The sequence below is a fragment of the Microcaecilia unicolor genome, chromosome 3 (genome assembly GCF_901765095.1).
Source record: "Microcaecilia unicolor chromosome 3, aMicUni1.1, whole genome shotgun sequence".
NCBI lineage: Eukaryota > Metazoa > Chordata > Amphibia > Gymnophiona > Siphonopidae > Microcaecilia > Microcaecilia unicolor.
This window is the reverse complement of record NC_044033.1, coordinates 504,787,209-504,808,806: the sequence shown is the minus strand read 5'-3', so window position 1 is coordinate 504,808,806 and position 21,598 is coordinate 504,787,209. Positions and strand designations below refer to the sequence as shown.

Genomic DNA, 21,598 nt, shown 5'->3' with positions numbered 1-21,598 from the left:
TTGGCTCCATGCATTTATGCATGCTATTGACACTGTGTAAGTGGTGTGCCTAAATTTAGGTACTTAACTGCTGACTTACAATAGCATTCTGTAACAGATTTGGTGCACGAATTTGCCATAATAGAAAACTAGCCTAGTGCTCAGATTTATGCCATGTAACTTTTAGAGCCCTCTATAGAATTCCCTCCTAATGTGAAGCTGTTTGCTTGGTGTTCTGAAGAATTCTGAGGGATCTGCATGAAGGACAGCTACTTAGTAGCTTATGTGCCCCCTAGTCCTAGTATTTTTGGAAAGAGTGAACAAGCGATTCACATCTGCCTGTTCCACTCAGTATTTTATAAACTTCTATCAAAATCTCCACTCAGGTGTCTCTTCTCCAAGCTGAAGAGTCCTAGTCGCTTCAGCCTTTCCTCATATGGAAGTCAATTCCAATATATCTTTTTTGTTGTTTTTTTTCCTCTTTGTGAAACAGATGTTTAAACAGTAAACCTCTCAAAGACAATGAACTTGTGTTATTTTACAAACTATTTTTTCTACATTCCTCCAGAAAAATGGTTTTTGCCATTGACAGAAGCCCAATACATAGGAAAGAGTTGGCAGAATGGACAGCTTTCCATAAGACTCTAGTATACAATTGTCCCATATCATCTCAGAACCTAATAACCCAAATACCATGCTTCTGTATTCAAAACATAAATAAGCAGGAATGCAGAGAACTCCCAAAATAGATATAGCTACCATTTTCAGTATGCTCCATTGTTGCCAGGGTTGCGGTTTTCCCACCCCATTGGGCAGGTTTCCCCAAGCGGCTGCGGGAAAGATTTCGGGGGCTGCGGGGTGCGGTTTTCCCTTGGCCGCTGTGTGGGTTTGGGCGCTTTTTTCCGGGGCTTCTATTGGTCCAATTTGGTCCAATAGAAGCTTTTCCAGGGCTTCTATTGGTCCAATAGAAGCTTTTCCGGGGCTTCTATTGGTCCGATGTGGTCCAATAGAAGCTTTTCCAGGGCTTCTATTGGTCCAATAGAAGCTTTTCCGGGGCTTCTATTGGTCCGATGTGGTCCAATAGAAGCTTTTCAGGGGCGGGGTTGACATCGGGAGCGGGTTTAATGTCAGGGGCAACGTCAGGGGTGGGGTTAATGACGTCAGGGGTGACATCAGGGGCGGGGTTAGTGATGTGGGAGGCGGGGTTGGTGACGTAGGAGGCGGAGTTGGGGACGTGGGAGGCGGGGTTTTAGTTTGGGCGTTTTTTTGGGCGGGTTTAGGGCTGATTTTGGGCTGGGAAAATTTTTCCCATCTGGCAACCCTGGTATGCTCCCTTGGCTTCCTTTTATAATTTGATTTAGAAACTGAAGGGTCTACACAGGGGATAGGCATATTTTAATAACTTCAACAGAGTTAATTGCAATCAATGCCATATTTTGTATTGCTATTTGAATACTTTTACTGCTGTAATTGCCTATTGCTCATGTTTGTTCAATTCTCACTGTACACCGCCTTGAGTGAATTCCTTCAAAAAGGCGGTAAATAAATCCTAATAAAGAAATAAATTGCAGGAAGGTTTGGTTACATCACACACAGCACTGTTACACAAGACCATAACTGCAGTGAGAAACAAAAACATCATTTAATGTTTCACAGGGAGATACATGGGGAAGGAGAAAGACATTATCTTAACATATTTTTAAAAGGGTCTAAGTCTGTAAAAAAAAGAATTCACCGGTGCATTTAATCACTTCAAATATTATGGGCCACAGCACACTTGAGCTTACCTCTAGGAGACTGGTATGGTTTGCAAGGCATTTTATTATTAATAGAACAGCTTTGCACATACTGACAATAAATGTATGTAATTTACGGTGTGCATTGAATTGTTTTTCTCGTTGGCTTTTTTTTTTTTTTTTGCACGAAATCTGTAAAACTGGCCTGGAAAATGACCAGTGTTGCAGTCTTGCATAGATGGCATTCATTTCAGTTAAAAAGGCTAACTGAAATGATGTGATGAGAAACTCAAGCTTGATAAGACCAGATTTGTTCATCTTTGCATTGTTTAAATAAAAAAAAGAGGCTGTTACCATAAACCACTGCTTCAGTTTTCTTGAACATACATTAAATACTATCAGTACTGGCAAAATTTTGCTGTTAAACTCCTCGAGGAACAGCACTGCCAGTGTCTGTTTTTAAGCAGCAGACGAGCCTGCTGCCTGTGTCCCTTAATCTCTTCAGCCCCTGGTCGTGCTCCATCACCTTGCTTGGCAGATGAGTTACTTCAAAGACGAACTGCACCTAGACTTGAGAAGGTTATGGTTTACGGATGCGTATGCTGAAGAGTATTCCACAAAAACTGGAGAAATGAAAGCCCGCCTTGTTGTGTGACATTTGTTCTACGTGAAACGCCACTCCTGACCTAGTAAATTTCTGCTGCTGCTTCAAATACAATCCCACACGTTCCTGAGGAATCTGCTGACACTAAAGAAATGATTACATTGCTCACTATGTCCATATTATAATACAGACCAAGAACAAAGCGGTTCTGAAAAATGGAAACCACTAACAAAGTCTTTAAGTCTCTGTTCTACGATAGCACTGCATGTATAAAATATGATTTGTGTTATTCAACATGTTATTAGCCTTTATTAATTGGGGTGCCTGGCGTTTCTTTTGCCTTTGGGACCCCAGGACTAACACAATACTGAAATTTTGTATTCGTTTTGCTTATCAAAGTGAGATTTGTGTTTCATAACGGGTTTCACTCGAGATACAGTATCACACTGCCCTATGTTTGGGAATTGGTGATACAGTCCATGTGTAGCCACTTTCAATATAAAAATGAACCCTTTAAAAAAAACAACACACAAACTGCAACAGAGCTGCTTTGGAGTTTCTAGTGAAATAAAGTTCATTTAGAAAGGACACCATTTACAACAATACAGTTTTACTTTTTTAATATTTCAAACACTGAAGCTAGTTTTAAAAGGAGTGAAACCAGATTTTCATAAACTAAAATGATCCATCAAACATATAAATGGCGAGTGACCGTACTCGCTCGCAAATGCGCAGTAGAGACTTCCATGTCTGTCCCGCCCCCGTGTCAATACGTGATGATGTGGGGGGGGGGGGACAGAGAGGGAAACTGCGCGAAGGGGAGGGAACCGCCGAGGTTGCCACCGCTAGCCCCCCCCCCGAGGTCGCTGCCACTGGTACCCCCCCCCACCGGACTCGCCGCTGCCGCCACCCCTCCACCCGGCTGTCTCTTCGCTATTCAATTTACATCTCCGCAGCAGGCAGATCAGCTGAGCTGCCGTTGGCCTTCCTTCCCTGCATGTGTCCCGCCCTCGCTGACGTTACGTCACACGAGGGCGGGACACAGGCAGAGAAGGAAGGCCGACGGGATCACAGTTGATCTCTGCTTGCTGCGGAGATGTAAGTTGAATAGCGAAGAGACGGGCCGGGTGGAGGGGTGGCGAACCACCAGCCCGTTTTAACGGGCTCAACGGCTAGTGAACACTATAATTGGTTGTCTTTTTTCTTTTTAACATGGCTCTGTGATACAAGAGAGATAACAGCATAACCTGAGATAATGACAAACTTTGATTGGTTAAATTAAAAAAAAATAATAGCTGTACCTTGCAAGTCTATTTTCGAAACAGTGTCCTAAAAAAGGATACACAGTTCCATGGTCTTGCAAGTTTAGGCTACACGTGTGTATAACTGTATAATTTACAGGTGGAGCAAATCAGAAAACACAGACAAGACCTCTTGCACTGAGTTTCTACTTCATATCGGTAATGCAGAAGTCGTCTAGTGACTGTATTGGTCCTGGAGAAAACTGGATATTTTTGTGGGGTGAGATACCTTTACAACCAATGCGAGAAGTAGGTGACCTCTTTAGACTATGGTCATCCCTTTTGCTGGTTCAAAAGTTGTCGTCTTTCCTCATTTCTGGCTAATTCTTATACTCGTCTCATGAAAGGTACCACAACCTGCAAAGAATCCCTGTCCTCCATATTTAAATCTTCACATTCCTCATAGTAGTGTTCCATGTATCAGGTAGAAAGAGAATAATAGGTTGCTCACTATGCAGCATTGTAAAAAAAAAAAAAAACACAACCATGTATTTACAAGATTTAAGATACCTTCTTTCCCCTGGAGATGTACACGGATGCACAAAAGTTTGCGTTTCCTTTAATTCAAAAATGAAATTTATTAACAACATGCTCTCCCCCAGCTGCCAAAAGTCCCACCAGTGTCTTAACTTATGCTCTGTGGTCTTTTAGGGGGAGGTGGTGGCATAAGTTCTGTATCGGGATCCAGCTGACGTTTTCGTGCTTGTGCTTGAGAACCCGCTGAACACCTCTCAATGAATTCAAACAGGATTTTCTTAGTGACTGGATTTTGTATGCTATTACATACAGCTGGAGAAGCAGGGGAAGAAAGAAACACATTTAATTTCCTATGGGAGAAACCTTTCAGCACTCTACATATTTATGAAATGAACAGAGGATTATAAGAACTGAACTGATACCCCCCTCATTCAGTAACACCCGCATGTGCGTGCAAACTGTGTACTGAGCAGTATTTTAGAATATCCATGCACAAGGTTTAAGGTTCAAGATTACATTTATTTGATGGTCCGCTTAGGGTAAGACCATCAAAGCGGATTGCAGATGAATAGCAATTAAAGAGAGAATTTACAATCAAAATAAAGTAGAACACATATAAGGTCACAGTTTGAAGTAGCTTGCAACACAGGCTGCCCAGATCAAAGATTAAATGAGTCTTCGACAAGACTTTAAACTTAGAAAAGACGCCCTCTGTGCGTAGTACCGTGGGAAGGGCAATCCAGAATGTATGGCCCACTACACTAAACACTGACACTCAAACTGTACTTAAAGGCACATCTTGGACTGCAGGTAAGACCAACAAGCATTGCTGGTTAGAATGCAGGGCCCTTGTGGGATCAGAAGGAAGAAGATAAGAAAACAAAAATGAAAAGAGAATCCAAGTGCAAGATCTTATAATTTTTATTTTATTTTGTTACATTTGTACCCCGCGCTTTCCCACTCATGGCAGGCTCAATGCGGCAGGCAATGGAGGGTTAAGTGACTTGCCCAGAGTCACAAGGAGCTGCCTGTGCCGGGAATCGAACTCAGTTCCTCAGTTCCCCAGGACCAAAGTCCACCACCCTAACCACTAGGCCACTCCTCCACTGGATCACCAATGTGGCCGCGCAGGCTTCTGCTTCTGTGAGTCTGACATCCTTCACAGAAACAGAAGCCTGCGCAGCCTTCTACATGGAATGTTGCTAGTGGAATAGCAACATTCCATATAGAATCTCCAATAGTAACAACATTCCATGTAGAACCTCCAATAGCAGCAACATTCCACCTAGAATCTCCAGTAGTATCTATTTTATTTTTGTTACATTTGTACCCCGCGCTTTCCCACTCATGGCAGGCTCAATGCGGCTTACATGGGGCAATGGAGGGTTAAGTGACTTGCCCAGAGTCACAAGGAGCTGCCTGTGCCTGAAGTGGGAATTGAACTCAGTTCCTCAGTTCCCCAGGACCAAAGTCCACCACCCTAACCACTAGGCCACTCCTCCACTCAACAACAGAACCCTATAAACAACTCGGTAGTCCACTGAGAGCCAATGCACACGTTGCAACTCCTGTAGCATGTTCATGGGGGAGAAGCAGAGCTAACAATTATGCATGTAACATACAGAATACTTTTAAGTTATTTGCTAACATGTGTGCCAGCCACAGTCCCGGTGTAACTGGGTGCTCCTAAATATAGCTGCTTTATATGTATACCTGACCTTGATTTGTATCTACCATTTTCAGGGCACATTCCATAACGACGGCAAACTTCCAAGCCTCACAAAAGAATCCTTTTCAAAAGAGGGCAGAATCATAAATATTGCAGGTGGCCATAGAACACTAATAGTACCTATTGGGAAAACCGAACAAGCCATATTAATACAGTACAGGACCCTCCATGGAAACTCAATGCTAGCAGGACACTCACAACACAGATAAACCCAGTACAAAATACAGACCAAAATGAAACTAATACCCAAATAAGCCAGATTCTGTTTGCAGTATAACAGCAGAAAAATACAGATACGTTTCCTCTTAAATTGTGCAACTATAAAGCCAGCAGAAATAAATTCCAAAACCTGTCATATCCCAAATCACTAAATTAAAATACAATTATTTTTTTCTTCTTCTGTTGTCAGGGCATTTATTTGTCTAATCATATTGGTTCTAGCTCCTGATTCTGCTTTTCTCTGTCTCTCTCTTAAATCTCTTTCAGGGTCTCCTGTCCAACTGCCACATCTTCTCTCCCTTCCAATCTTCTTCATGTCCTCCTGTATATCCACCTCTGGGCACTGATCTTTTCCTTTTAGTGTTCTTCCATTTATTTTTCTACCTCTCTATGAACTTAAATTTCACTCCTCCTCCTTACTATCCAGTCCTCAAATAGCTGTTTCTGCTGTATCTTCCTGCAGGCTGCAGCTTTTCAGCCTTCCGATTCTCCAACTCTCTCCTTCCCCAGTCTTGCTAACTCTCCCCTTTCTCTCTCCTCCCCACTATTTCTAGCATATCTCCCTCTCTCTCATCCAGTGCCTCTCCTCCCATCCATACAGCTTTTGCCCCTCTCTTAACCATTCAGCATCTTTCTCTCTCTCTCCCTCCCTCCCTATCCCCCCATGTCAAACATCTCTCTCAAAATCCTCCTTCTCCCTGTATCTGTTATCTCCCATCCATCTCCTTATGTCCCCTCTTCCCCAGGCACAAGATCCCCCCCTCTATCTCCTTCTCCCCTCTGCATCCAGAATATCCTATCTCTCCATCTTCCTATTTCCTCCCACATGTCCAGTATCACCATATTCTCTCCCTGAGTCCAGCATCCCCATATGTCCCCATTGGCTCATGTCCAAAATCTCACTGGTCCAGCATTTCATCTCCATTTCCCAATGCTCTCCAACATGTTCAGTATCTCCCCTATATATCTCTGGTCTCCCCCATGTCCACCATATCACTAAGTACCCATTTTCTCATGCTCATCTTCCCTCCATCCCTTTATGCCCCAATCAGTCCAACATCTCCCCTCCATCTCCCTAGTACCCTCTCCCATGTCCCATATTTTCTGCCTCTCTTCCTTTCCCTGCCACATTTTTCTGCATTGCTCCTCCTACCTCCTATGCCCTATCATGCATTTTCCTACCACTCCCCTCTTACTGCAGCCACTGCCACAGCAGAACCAATAGAAAATACAACAAGAACAGGGTTCCAGTGACCTAGGTTCTCCTTGACTGCCTTGTCTGTCCAGTAGACCTGTGACGCACACTTTTTGCAGAGACCTTGTACTTACTGTATCTTCTTCTGCCACTGTGGTTGCTGGCCCGGGGATACTGGGCAACAGCACAGTAAGGCAGGACACAAGGAAGCCTGTAGAGGAGATGCACCCAACTGAGGCTGTTGTCAAAATGAGGTGGTCGCCAACAGGGTGTTTCGGGGGCATCTGCTGCTGCTCTGTCTCACTTTGCCTAACAGTAGAACCACCCTGTGCCTAGTTTAGTGCATTTCTGCATATCTTTTTACTCTCTTGAAAAACTCACATTACACTAGACACATACTGATATTTAATTAATGTGTTTTCACATTGCTGACTGAACATGAAATTTTTCAAAACAGCCACTGAGTCCACAGCATGAGAAGTTTGCTTCCACACTTTACCCCTATATCTATCTATATATTGAACCTTACTACACACACACACACACACACATATATATATATATATATATATATATATATATATATATATATATATAGATAGATAGGCAGTCTATTTTATATATATATATATAAAAGCATGCACATGCAGCTCTAACAGGGGGCTAGGTAGAATAGAACATTGTTGTTATTACCTAATGGATGTCAACTGCATAAAGATTTATTCTTGTTTTATGGCTAATAGGAGGAGTTGTCATACGTCACGAGTGGCAAAATATATTAAGCTAGTTCTTACGACAGAACAGTGAAAATACACATGGCTCTAGGCCATCATTTTATATTCTGTGCACACTCTATAAAGTCGTATAGAATATGAAACCAAGTAAGCATGGTAAGATCCATCTAGTCTGTCCAGTTTGTTTCCCTTTGTTTTTTTCTTCACTTCTTTACAACTAAAGACCACCTATGGATGACCCATGCTTACTACTGGTCTGCCTCCTTCACCTTCCCTTGGATCCCTTGGATCTACAGCTTTTGTGTGAGGAAATGATTTCAGTTATTTGTGTCCACCCGCTTTCAGCATCGTACCAGAGTTCCCCCCCCCCCCCCCCCCCCCCCCCCCCCCACTGAGAAATGCTCGTTTCTGGTGTGTTATTTACCTTTTAGGTACTTGGATGTCTCTACCATATCTCTCCCCTCCTCTAAGGTGTATATATTTAGGCCTTATTTCTTAGGGTTTTTAACCATTATGGTTGATACTTAAAGGGTTTATATTATGCTTGTAGAGTTCTTGTAGCTTCTAGAAAACTTGCAGACTGATGGCATCTCTATTGAATCAGTACACTTTTGCCCAATATCTTATGGTAGTCAAAACTTACAATCTCCTAAACCTTGCCTATGGGGGGGGGGGGGGGGGGTCTGCATTTTTTCCATTGATCTTTAGCCTAATCTCCTCATGAGTAATACAAACAAGTACATGATTTATATAGTTTGAGATCTATACATCACAATTGTTTAACTTTGTTGGGCTCAATTTTCAAAATTCTTGCAGTGCTGCAAAGCCCACTGGGACTTTGTACCCAAGGTGTGTGCACCAATATTTAAAGAGACTTTCAGTTTGAAAATTGCTGTGGGTAGAAAGTATTCGGGTTGATCTGTTCCTACTTTTTCTCGTTTAAATTTGAAAATGCAAACTATACACATTATTTTTCATCTAACAGGCTTCCCTGTGGTTAAAAGTATAGTGTTGTAGAGCCCTGTGTATGGGTTAGTAAATCAGTATTTACTCATATGAATTGATTTTGAAAAATGTCCTCCTCATAATAAAGTGGTATAGAAGTTTACTATAAAACTGCCCAGAAGTCTGTAGGACCAGAAATTGTAGGTACTGAAACCAGTCCAACAGGGGCCATTTGCTTGTCATGATAAATATCACCCCCATGAATTAGCAAACTCTATTGAAGGAATCTTTGAAATGGCACCTCCTATTTTCTGTTGCATCACATAGGGAAACACAGACCTGTATACCTAACACACTGTGTTGTGTGATATTTCCTACATATGTGTATGATATATATGATGAATGACTTTTAGAGCGAAAAGAAAAAAAGGGGTGGGGAAAATAGGCTGTATTCAAACAATGGGGCAGACGTATAGATTAGTTAAAACAATGATTTTTATTGTGAATAGGTGACTCAACACAGCTGTGTTTCGGCGCCGTAGCGCCTTCCTCAGGAGTCTTCCGGAAGTGTTTCAATCTTTGAGGTGATTGGCACACTGGGGAAAAAACACTAAGGGATACACAATCCTTTCTTCCAAAGGAGTATTCAATGGTTAGATGGGTAACACTCAGGAAGATAATAGCGTAAAGGAATGCACAGTTCCTCCTTAAGAGCGAGCGAGTGGCGATGCAAAAATCTCAAGAATATTTGCATCGCCACTTGCTCGCTCTTAAGGAGGAACTGTGCATTTCTTTATGCCATTATCTTCCTGAGTGTTACCCATCTAACCATTGAATACTCCTTTGGAAGAAAGGACTGTATATCCCTTAGTGTTTTTTCCCCAGTGTGCCAATCACCTCAAAGATTGAAACACTTCTGGAAGACTCCTGAGGAAAGTGCTACAGCGCCGAAACACGGCTGTGTTGAGTCACCTATTATGACCTATGATATTAACTTCAGTGGACTTCATAAAATGCTCCCAGGAACATAGCTCCCTTACCTTGTGTGCTGAGCCCCCCCAAAACCCACAACTGTACACCACTACCATAGCCCTTAAGGGTGAAGAGGGGCACTTATATATGGGTACAGTGGGTTTTGGAGAGCTCGCTGTTTCCTCCACAAATGTAACAGGTAGGGGTGGGTATGGGCCTGGGTCCACCTGTCTAAAGTGCACTGCAGTACCCACTAAAACTGCTCCTGGGACCTGCATGCACTGTCATCGACCTGAGTATGACATCTGAGGCTGGCATGACATATTTTTAAAGATGTTTTTTGACGGTGGGAGAGGGTTAGCGGCCACTGGGAGAGTAACAGGTCATCCCCGATTCTCTCCAGTGGTCATGTCAGGCACCTTTTTGTGCTTTATTCGTAAAAAAACTACGTAGGGTGAAAACTTCCAAGTATTCCTCAGGGACATCCTTGTTTTTTCGATTATGGGTCAAAGACGTCCAAGTGTTAGACACGCCCAAGTCCCGCCTTTGCTACGCCTCCGACACGCCCCCTTGAACTTTGGACGTACTTGCGATGGACTGCAGTTGGAGACGTCCAAAATCGGGTTTCGATTATACCGATTTGGACGTCCCTGGGAGAAGGACCGTCCATCTTCCGATTTATGTCGAAAGATGGACGTCCTTCTCTTTCGAAAATGAACCCACTAGTGAAGTTGGGGAACAAGGTCATAAAAAATGCAGGAAATGCTCTATTTCTGACATTAGGGAGGAAGGAAATGAATTTTGGTGGAACAATGGTCAATGCATGATATCTTAGTTCCACCTCTGTCGTATGTGGTTTACAAAGTTCAATGTCCCTGTGGCCTCCTATATACAGGACAAACATTTTGCATGCTAAAGACAAGATTAATTGAACATAAATCCTGCATTGGGCCGGGAAAACTAGAAGCTCCTATGGTTCGTGATTGTCTTGATTTGAAACATTCTTTTTCAGAATTACGATATATGGCAATAGATCAAATTAAACCAACTGTCTGAAGAGGATATTTGTCTAAATTACTTCACCAAAAAGAAAATGTTGGGTCTAACGACTCCACACTACAGAGCTGTATGGTGTAAATGGTCTACTCAAATGGGAGACCTTATTTGATCTGCTGTTTAATATGTGTGGGGTCTGTGTCTTTAAATCCTTAATTTGCCTCTGATTGGACAGTAGGAGTTCTACTGTGTGTGTTTGATGGGATATGACAACTTTCAGTGTCTTCTTAGTCTAAGTGCCATTTGGAAGCCGACACGGTCATTCCTTCCTTCTGAGGCAACCAGAGGCCCTTGCTGGGGTTTGGATTTACTCTGCACTGGTGAAGGCTTATACTGTGGATTGCAAGTCTGACTGAGGATGTGATTGTTTCCCTTATTTTTCTGTGCATAGTTTTTTTTTGGGGGGGAACATATTTTTCCTGGTTTCATATTTTTACTATGAGACATTGTGGCTGGGTTAGCACTCTTTGAACTTTATAGTTGGCACTGTTTTTTTTTAGTTGGGTTTTTTTTCATTGATAGTTTTCCCTCTTCTCTTTTTCAGTGTCTATTATGACCTATGATATTAACTGGACTCCTATTATTGGGTGATTCTAGTTGTGTTGTGGCACCCATGGAGTTTTGAGGTCTTGTTTATTTAAGGTTTTTTTTTTCTATGCTGGCCTGCCCCAATCTCCCACAGTAGTTTTGAGCAAAAGTTGTTTGTGACCACCTTGAAAATGAGAACTATAAGCATTTAAATTAAGATGAATTTTCAGTTGAGAACTTATACTCCTAAGTTTGGCTGAAATTAGGGCATGAATTTAAGAGGCTAATTTAGGAGCATAATTTAGGCACTCAGCTTTTTCTGAATAAGTTCAGTTAATGTGGAGCCAAAAAACGAACATCGACAGGCAAGAAAGTCACAAAACACATCTATGTGAATCAACATTCAACTTATAGCTTTGGAAACACTTATTTCACTATTATATTTGTATTTCACTAAAATATACTTATTCATAATTTGTTAATTCCCTCCTAAGTAAATACTATACAATTCTTCCACAACACAAAGTGATTATGTGTAAAATTAACGTTATCTTACTTACCCATGGCAGTGTCGTATGAATTTGGAAAGCTTTTGTCTATCCTCTGTCTCATGAAAACCCAGCTGTTATTTTCAAACTTGCATTCTATAATTTTGTTGTCATACTGTTTCAGCTCTTTTGTGACCTATTGGACAAATAAGTAGTACATTTTAGATTACCTTAACAGCCTTGTCCGCTTATTTTGTGAATAGCCAGTTACAATATGCAGAACACTACAGGGTCTTTTTACTAAGGTGTGCTAATGGATTTAGTGCCTAATTAGTGTGCATTAAATGCCAAGCAACCCACAGGTATACAATGGCTGTGTGGCAATTAGTGTGCACTAAATTGATTAGTGCACCTTAGTAAAAGGAACCCTAAGAGAGGCAGAAGATCAGAGATCAAGTAGGTCTCCAATAACACAGTAAATATGAGACTATTAGGAAAGTTTCATGGGCCATTTGTTGATAACTATTACATTTTTGGAGGAGTACTCTATCTTCCCGCTGATGTTCCTAGTGACCTTGGACATGTCATTTAACCCTCCATGTCCTCAGGTAAAACAAACTGTAAGCCCCCTAAGGACAGGAAACCTCCTGCTGTGTCTGACTGTACCACACCTTGAGCTACAACTGAAAACGGCTTGTGTTAAATCCTAAATTTCTTTTCTCTCCTCCCCCATTGGAAATTTGTGTGCTTCACTCATTACCTTGTTTAATTAAGGATAGTATTAATGTTACTTCCTATAACTCTCTCTAGGAGCAATGACTCTAAATGAGTTAGTTATATGCATATGATGACAAGAATGAACTTCAATCATAAGCAAAGATATATACTGGATAGGATCTCGATTTCTCAAATGTACTGTTAGCAATGGTCTTATTATCTGCATTATTTGTTATTTATTTTAATTTTATTTTTATTTATAGCCCACCTATTAACTAGGTGAGTTACTATAAAAACATATAATAAAATTAATAAAACAAAACAACAAACAGTGTAAGTATCCATAACATCTCTTAATCAGCCAAGGGCAAAACAAGTAATATTTTAAGATGTTTCTTAAAAAATTCCAAATTATCTAACACACATAATCTCGACAAAAGCTTGTTACATTGCAAAGGGTCAACAACAGAGAAAGTCACATCCACAGTCACTATATAGTGCAATTTTTTCAATGAAGGGACTTCCAATTGACATAAACCTTCTGATCTCAAAGAACGAGTAGGTTCATAAAGTGGTAACACCTGAAACAAACTCCTAGGAGCTCTGGGAACCTAATGGTGGGCCTAACAACTGGGCTGGTAACTGCTGTCTGATAAATAATCTTTTTCAGTTTGGGTTCAGTGATCATAAACATTCTGAGCACTCTGCAGGATTAAATACAAGATTGCCTGTAAGATCTGTTCATCCCAACCGAATGTATGACCTGACCTGAACTTTGCAGGACAGTGGTGCAATGCAATTTTTGCACAAGATAGCAATATGCACCTACATCCTTTACCAGAAATGGAAACCAGGCATGCTTTCGCGTGTGTGGTCAGTTGGGCAACTGTAGAAGCCGAATATTTCACAAGGGGTACTGATGGAAGACATCTAATTTTTGTGAGAAGAGAGAAACATAATGTGACTGAGCAAATGAGCTTGTTTATTGATAAGCTTTGCTGATGTGATTAGTTGTGGGTTAATGCTACAGTGGTTAGACATGATAGGATAATTTTGGGTCTTGATATTGGGAACTCATATATGCATGTAGAAGAAAGTAGGAATTATATGATCTTTCTTGTAACTTTTAAATATGTTAGTATACTATCTGTAGGTAGGAAAAGGAAAAGTTAGAAAAGTCTCCTTAATGAACAACAGGATATAATAAGCCGACCACAAGGTCAGATGGTACAGCAAAAATAGCTTAGCTACAGCTTGGATACGTGATACAAAAACTGCTGAAGTAGCATGGAGGGGGGGGGGGGGCATAGAATCGTCTAGAACAAAGGTATCGGTAGGAGAGAAGTTTCTAGTAGTTGGGCGGGATAAAACAGGGGCGTATCTGAGGTTTGGCGGTAGGGGGGGCAGGGGCTAGAGTGAGGGGGCACATTATAGCCCCCCCCGGCCGCCCCGCCCCCCCACCGCCGTCTACCGCCGGTGCCGTCACCTACCCCTGCCGAGGTCCGCTTCCTCCTGCCGGTGCCTTGAAAAATATTACTTCAGCTGGCGGGGGACCCCAACCCCCCGCCGAGGTCTTGTTTTAAGTTCTTCTTCCTCGTTCTGTTGAAAGCTGCAGCCTGCATCCATTCCAGTTTCAGACGGAGTCTGACGTCGCAGCACGTTGACGTCCTGCACGTACAATGTGCTGCGACGTCAGATTCCGTCCGAAACTGAAAGGGATGCAGGCTGCAGCTTTCAACAGAACGAGGAAGAAGAACTTAAAACAAGACCTCGGCTGGGCTGGCGGGGGTTGGGGTCCCCCGCCAGCTGAAGTAATATTTTTAAAGGCACCAGCCGGAGGAAGCGAACCTCGGCGGGGGTAGGTGACGGCGACGGCGGTAGGGGGGTCCAGGGTGAAATCTGCGGGGGCTCAGGCCCCTGTGGCCCCACGCAGATACACCCCTGGGATAAACATGTGTGGACAAATGATTGGTGACAATGTATAGATGGGTTGTCCTAAGATTTCCTGTTCTATAGTGTTATTACTGCTCTACAAGATCAGATCAATGAACTGAATATTGTCTCACTGTATAATCGTATGGGCCTTGATTATATTTTTGCTGCCCAAGGCGGCCTTTGTACTGTGCTCAATTCTTCTGAATGTTGTACCATAGTTATAAATTAAACACATATTGTTAAGCATGCCATGGATAAGATTTTACAGGTTGCTAAACTTAATGTTGATGATTATAAGGGAGGTCTTGATTTTTCCTGGTGGGGGTCATTAGCCTCTTGGTTACCGTCCTTGCTTATTTTTTGTGTAATATTGATTATAGCAGGTCTTATGTTCTGTCTTCTGGTTTCCTGTGCTATGAATGCTTGCCGCCGGATCATGGCGACTGCAGCCACTAAGGTAATGGTAATCCATGCTCCAGCCCAGCTTCCCTCACCTTACGTTCCCTTCTAGGGGTAGATACATATTATGAATTGCTTTGGGGTTCTTTCACTTACTTCTCTGTCTGATGGGGCCCTCTACAGCCTGAAGAACCTAGTCACAGTGTGGCCGTTCTTGTTCCTGCTTTGAGGGCCCACAAGAGGGGAGATGTATATCACAGAGGTCATAGCAAGGTGCAAAGCCTCTATATTTCTAGTTTTTATTTTAATATTGCTATTTTGCTTTTCTTGAACTGGGAGCAGATCTGGAAATGCAAGACAGTTATACAACTGTCTTTTTTCTGGTAACTACCTTTCTAAGGCTGTAGAAATTTGTGGTTTGACATTTGACCTATGCTAACTTGTGATAAATTGCTGGTCAGCAACTAAGAGCCAGAGGCTCCTATGACTAAGGACATGTGCAGTATCCAGATAAACAATCAGAAGGAGAAGTGGGTGTGGGTAAAAATTGTAGGCTCAGAAAGAGGGTGAAGGGGGTTAGTATGACGACTGTGCATACCAAAGACATAGGTCAACCCATATCAAATGAAAACTCATGCTTTATGACAGGTTTTAAACTGTCAAATAAATAATAGAAGTTGGAACATGATAGAACATGTTGGAACAGGATTTTTACCATAAAAGGAATAGAATGTTCTGGAAAGATACATATTCATTAAGCAGGAAGGGTAATTAAAAAGAAGGAAAGAAAATGTATATAAGAGGAAATAGAACTAAGGATGGGGGGCCTACGTGGACATATTGACAGCTCCCAGGGAAAACTCTGTTTATGTGCTACATATTATACTCTATTGGGGTTTTTATTTTCTTTAATATCTGACTAATTGCTTATTAGCTTCTTTATATTGGCTTCTCTGAATAAACATTTATTGAATCTAATATTAGTAGTCAGAGTTTTTTCTTGCCTGGGGGAGGGTCTAACCCCCCAGACCTCCAGAAGGCAACTCCTGCCTCTGAGGCACAGAAAGGAATGTAATAGTATGATATGTGTTAAGACAGAGGTATAAAAGCAGGTTTAAGGAAAGATACGGGGGGGGGGGGGGGGGGGGGCTGAGTACTTCCCCCAAGTCAGGCAGCTGACTGGTGGGATAGGTCTCTGTTTCTCTTTTATATTTCAGATTTGCTTTGCCCATATGTTGCTGAACTAAACTTATTCTTTGGAATAAACTTTAAAAAAAAATTTCTAAGTAACTTGTCAGTTCTTGTTTTTATTTGTAGAAGATATAATAGGCTGAGAGAATCAGGTCGGTAAGTGCTTCAATTATCAGCTGAGGTAGGGTGTGCCGGGGAGATTGCCACAAGGGTGGTGATCTAACTCTGACCCGCACAGAGCTAAACCTTTTAAAGATCAATACAAATAATTTGAACTTTACCCTGTAAGAAACAGGAAGCCAGTGGAGCGTCTTCACTGAGAGAGATACATGAGAATGCTTCAAGCAAAAAAAACAATCAAACCAACTGAAGAATGCTGAACAACCTGAAGTGCCTTACAACGAGTTTGATAACTTCCACCATCTCAGCCCTTTGTGGCAATAGTAATCACAACATACAAATGATTCAAATTAGGTGAAACTCTAAATTATAGAACTATAATTCTTCTTTGCGACATCAGTGGCAACTCGTTTCATATGAGTCACAGTTCATGATTTGCCATACTCTTCATCGGCTGATATTTTTATGTGGAGGAGTGGCCTAGTGGTTAGAGTGATGGACTTTGGTCCTGGGGAACTGAGGAACTGAGTTCAATTCCCACTTCAGGCACAGGCAGCTCCTTGTGACTCTGGGCAAGTCACTTAACCCTCCATAGCCGCATTGAGCCTGCCATGAGTGGGAAAGCGCAGGGTACAAATTTAACAAAAATAAAATAGATACTATTGGAGATTCTACATGCAAATGTTGCTATTCCACTAGCAACATTCCATGTAGAAGGCTGCGCAGGCTTTTGTTTCTGTGAGTCACTCGCAGAAGCCTGCGCGGGTGATCTGCAAGGGCCGACTTCTACAGGGAATGTTGCTAGTGGAATAGCAACATTCCATAGAATCTCAAATAGTAGCAACAGTGGAGGAGTGGCCTAGTGGTTAGGGTGGTGGACTTTGGTCCTGGGGAACTGAGGAACTGAGTTCGATTCCCACTTCAGGCACAGGCAGCTCCTTGTGACTCTGGGCAAGTCACTTAACCCTCCATTGCCCCATGTAAGCCGCATTGAGCCACTGCCATGAGTGGGAAAGCGTGGGGTACAAATGTAACAAAAATAAAATAGATACTATTGGAGATTCTACATGGAATGTTGCTATTCCATGTAGAAGGCTGCGCAGGCTTCTGTTTCTGTGAGTCTGACGTCCTGCACGTCAGACTCACAGAAGCAGAAGCCTGCACGGCCACATTGGTGATTTGCAAGGGCCGACTTCTACATGGAATGTTGCTAGTGGAATAGCAACATTCCATGTAGAATCTCAAATAGTAGCAACAGTGGAGGAGTGTCCTAGTGGTTAGGGTGGTGGACTTTGGTCCTGGAGAACTGAGGAACTGAGTTTGATTCCCACTTCAGGCACAGGCAGCTCCTTGTGACTCTGGGCAAGTCACTTAACCCTCCATTGCCCCATGTAAGCCGCATTGAGCCTGCCATGAGTGGGAAAAACGCGGGGTACAAATATAACAAAAAAAAATGATGTTATGCTCTGCTGATAATAACCTTCTCACCCTTCCCCCTCTATACTTCTCTCTTCTACCTGGGACTCTGTATTCTGCTATCTAGGTTCAAAGCTGTGGAACAACCTTCCACTACATATCCGTAACAAAACATCACTCCCTGAATTCAAACAGGTCCTCAAAACCCACACCTTTCTCCTGTTCCTTTTCTACTGCTTCATCAATCTGTCCCCGCTTGTCCTCCCTTTCCTCTTGCTCTTTTCTCTCTCTTTGTTAATGCTGTTTTTATTATATAAACCGCTTTATGCCTAAGCTTAAGCCTTAGTGGTATATCAAAAGTCTGTGAAAATAACTAACTTTGCTTTCTCTACTAATAAGAACAAGATGCACTTCAACAATGGTTCTGTGAGATTCTAATATTATAATGCAGTAGCTGTAGTTAAAACATGTTTGCATTCATTCCTAATTTGGATATAAACATTTTATGAGGACATTGTGATTTCATGATGAGGGCTACTGTAAATCTCCACTTTAAACAACTTATATGCTTTGTTAAAAATATCAAAGATGAACTTCACATCTGAATACTACAGCTACCATAGTATTAATAATAGGCTATGGACACAAACATGGGGAAGCCACTGCTTGCTCTGGGATCGATAGCATGGAATGTTGCTACTATTTGGGATTCCGGCATCTTGCTACTCTTTGAGCTTCTACATGGAATGTTGATACTATTTGAGCACACTACCAGAACCCTCATCCACACTCTTATCACCTCTCGCTTAGACTACTGCAACTTGCTTCTCACAGGTCTCCCACTTAGCCATCTCTCTCCTCTTCAATCTGTTCAAAATTCTGCTGCACGACTAATATTCCGCCAGTGTCGTTATGCTCATATTAGCCCTCTCCTCAAGTCACTTCACTGGCTTCCTATCCGTTTCCGCATACAGTTCAAACTCCTCTTATTGACCTATGAGTGCATTCACTATGCAACTCCTCAGTACCTCTCCACTCTCATCTCTTCCCTACATTCCTTCCTGGGAACTCTGTTCACTGGATAAATGTCTCTTATCTGCACCCTTCTCCTCCACTGCTAACTCCAGACTCCGTTCCTTTTATCTTGCTGCACCATATGCCTGGAATAGACTTCCTGAGCCGGTATGTCAAGCTCCATCTCTGGCCATCTTCAAATCTAACCTAAAAGCCCACCTTTTTGATGCTGCTTTTAACTCCTAACCCTTATTCACTTGTTTTATCATCCTTACTTTAATATTCCCTTATCTCCTGTTTGTCTGTCCTAATTAGATTGTAAGCTCTGTCGAGCTGGGACTGTCTCTTCATATTCAAGTGTACAGTGCTGCGTATGTCTAGTAGCGCTTTAGAAATGATAAGTAGTAGTAGTAGTTTTCTGCCAGGTACTTGTGACCTGGCTTGGTCACTGCTGGAAGCAGGATAGTGGGCTAGATGGACCATTGGCTATTCTTATGACAGCATATCAAATCAGATAAATAATACTGAATTAATCATGCATTCTAATGGAGAAAGTCCATGTATTTTGCATCAAAGCAAGTATTTCTGTTTTATGTTGTTGCTCCTTTCTTGCTTCCATAGCATGATAACCAATGGGCACATACGTAAGGCTACACAGTTTCTCCATTTGATGTTGCTGCCAGATTTTAATGGTTAATGTGGAAGTCATGTCTCAGATGATTTTATCCTAGCCTGTGATATGATAAGACTCACAGGTAACCATGACAACTAGAAAAACTTATCTGCTCCTTCTTTATATTTCACCAGTCTACAATAAGACTGCATGAATACTAACAAAGTGTATCATGCTGGTGTTGAATTTAAATGCTGTTCAGAGCACTAATATTACAATACCTGTGTTATCCTTCAAGGTTAACCACTTTTACTTTCTCCCCACCATGGACAATAGAACAGTCAACTCTCAAAATGTCTTACTGTGGTTTCAATGTTAACCTCTCTCCCTGCAGGCCACTATTTTCATAGTTGAAAAACAGGCTGTTGCGTTTCTCAAAGGTTTCAACCCCATAAATGGAACAGTGCAATGCTATATTGCAACAATGGCTTGCATCTCTCTAGCTCTGGAAATAAGGATCCTATGAGAGACAGTCATGTCATACGTTGACAGCAATTTACACTAAAGGGGGATGCAGCCGGAAGCCTACTCTTTTGTGCCGACACACCCATAAGGCAATGAAAGACCATGGAGAAAAACATGAAAGTAATGATCTCAGTGGCAAAGTAATGAGGAACAGGACAGAAGAAGAGAACAGATATGAGGATGCACGAAGAATATAAGAAAATGAAAAAGAACTAGCTGAAAAGCTATACTCTGGACAATGTTACTACACTTGCAAGTCCAAAGGTTTGATGTCAAAAAGGTGGAAATATAAATATTTGAATTAAACTGGCTATTGTTGCTATCGTGGAGGCATGGTCCAATGAGACCCTGCCATACTAGAATATCGTTAGATAAGGAAGGACAGGGATGGTGTAAAAGACGTTGTAGTAGTGCTCTTTATATATATATAAAAAAATCAAAGTGATTGAAAGGCAGGAAAATTGAGAGATGAGAATGAACTGTGAACAATCTTGAGAAAAGGAGATGGCACTTCTATCTACAGTGGAGTGATATGCAGACTTTGACTCAGATAGAGGAACTGGACAGAGACCCTTCGGCAATGTCACTCACAAATATATTCAACAGAATTGGCCCCAGCACCGATCCCTGAGGCACTCCGCTACTCACCTTTCCCTCATCCGAGCGAATTCCATTAACCACCACCCTCTGGCGTCTGTCCGCCAACCCAGTTCCTAATTCAGTTCACCATGTCGGGCCCTATCTTCAGCCTGTCAAGTTTATTCAAGAGCCTCCTGTTGGGAACCGTGTCAAAAGCTTTGCTGAAATCTAAGTAGATTACGTCTATAGCATGTCCATGATTCAATTCTCCGGTCACCCAGTCAAAGAATTCATTGAGATTCGTTTGGCACGATTTACCTTTGGGAAAACCATGTTGTCTCGGATCTTGCAACTTATTGTCTTCCAGGAAATTCACTATCCTTTTCTTCAGCATCGCTTCCATTACTTTTCCAATAACTGAAGTGAGGCTTACCGGCCTGTAGTTTCCAGCTTCTTCCCTATCACCACTTTTGTGAAGAGGGACGGGGAGAGGGATCTTGGAGTGATAGTATCTGAGGATCTGAAGGCGACGAAACAGTGTGACAAGGCGGTGGCCGTAGCTAGAAGGTTGTTAGGCTGTATAGAGAGAGGTGTGACAAGCAGAAGAAAGGGGGTGTTGATGCCCCTGTATAAGTCGTTGGTGAGGCCCCTCCTGGAGTATTGTGTTCAGTTTTGGAGGCCATACCTTGCGAAGGATGTAAAAAGAATTGAAGCGGTGCAAAGAAAAGCTACGAGAATGGTAAGGGATTTGCATTACAAGACGTATGAGGAGAGACTTGATGACCTGAACATGTATACTCTGGAAGAAAGGAGAAACAGGGGTGATATGATACAGACGTTCAAATATTTGAAAAGTATTAATCCGCAAACGAACCTTTTCTGAAGATGCGAAGGAGGTAGAACGAGAGGACATGAAATGAGATTGAAGGGGGGCAGACTCAAGAAAAATGTCAGGAAGTATTTTTTCACAGAGAGAGTAGTGGATGCTTGGAATGCCCTCCCGCGGGAGGTGGTGGAAATGAAAACGGTAACAGAATTCAAGCAGCGTGGGATAAACATAAAGGAATCCTGTTCAGAAGGAATAGATCCTAAGGAGCTTAACCGAGATTGGGTGGCACAGTCGGTG

The 21,598-nt window shown here is 42.1% G+C and overlaps 1 protein-coding gene across 2 annotated transcripts in view; it reads right to left on the bottom strand.

The window, feature by feature from the left end:
• Positions 1-3,468: 3,468 nt before the first annotated feature.
• RNGTT (RNA guanylyltransferase and 5'-phosphatase) overlaps positions 3,469-21,598 on the bottom strand; it is a 723,922-nt gene continuing 705,792 nt past the window's right edge. For both annotated transcript variants that reach the window (XM_030199106.1, XM_030199105.1), the window contains exons 15-16: positions 12,036-12,159; positions 3,469-4,409 (exon numbers count right to left, since the gene is read on the bottom strand). In XM_030199106.1, the coding sequence (XP_030054966.1) occupies positions 4,246-4,409; positions 12,036-12,159 (288 nt within the window). In that variant the 3' untranslated portion in view covers positions 3,469-4,245. The remainder of the gene's footprint in view (positions 4,410-12,035; positions 12,160-21,598) is intronic.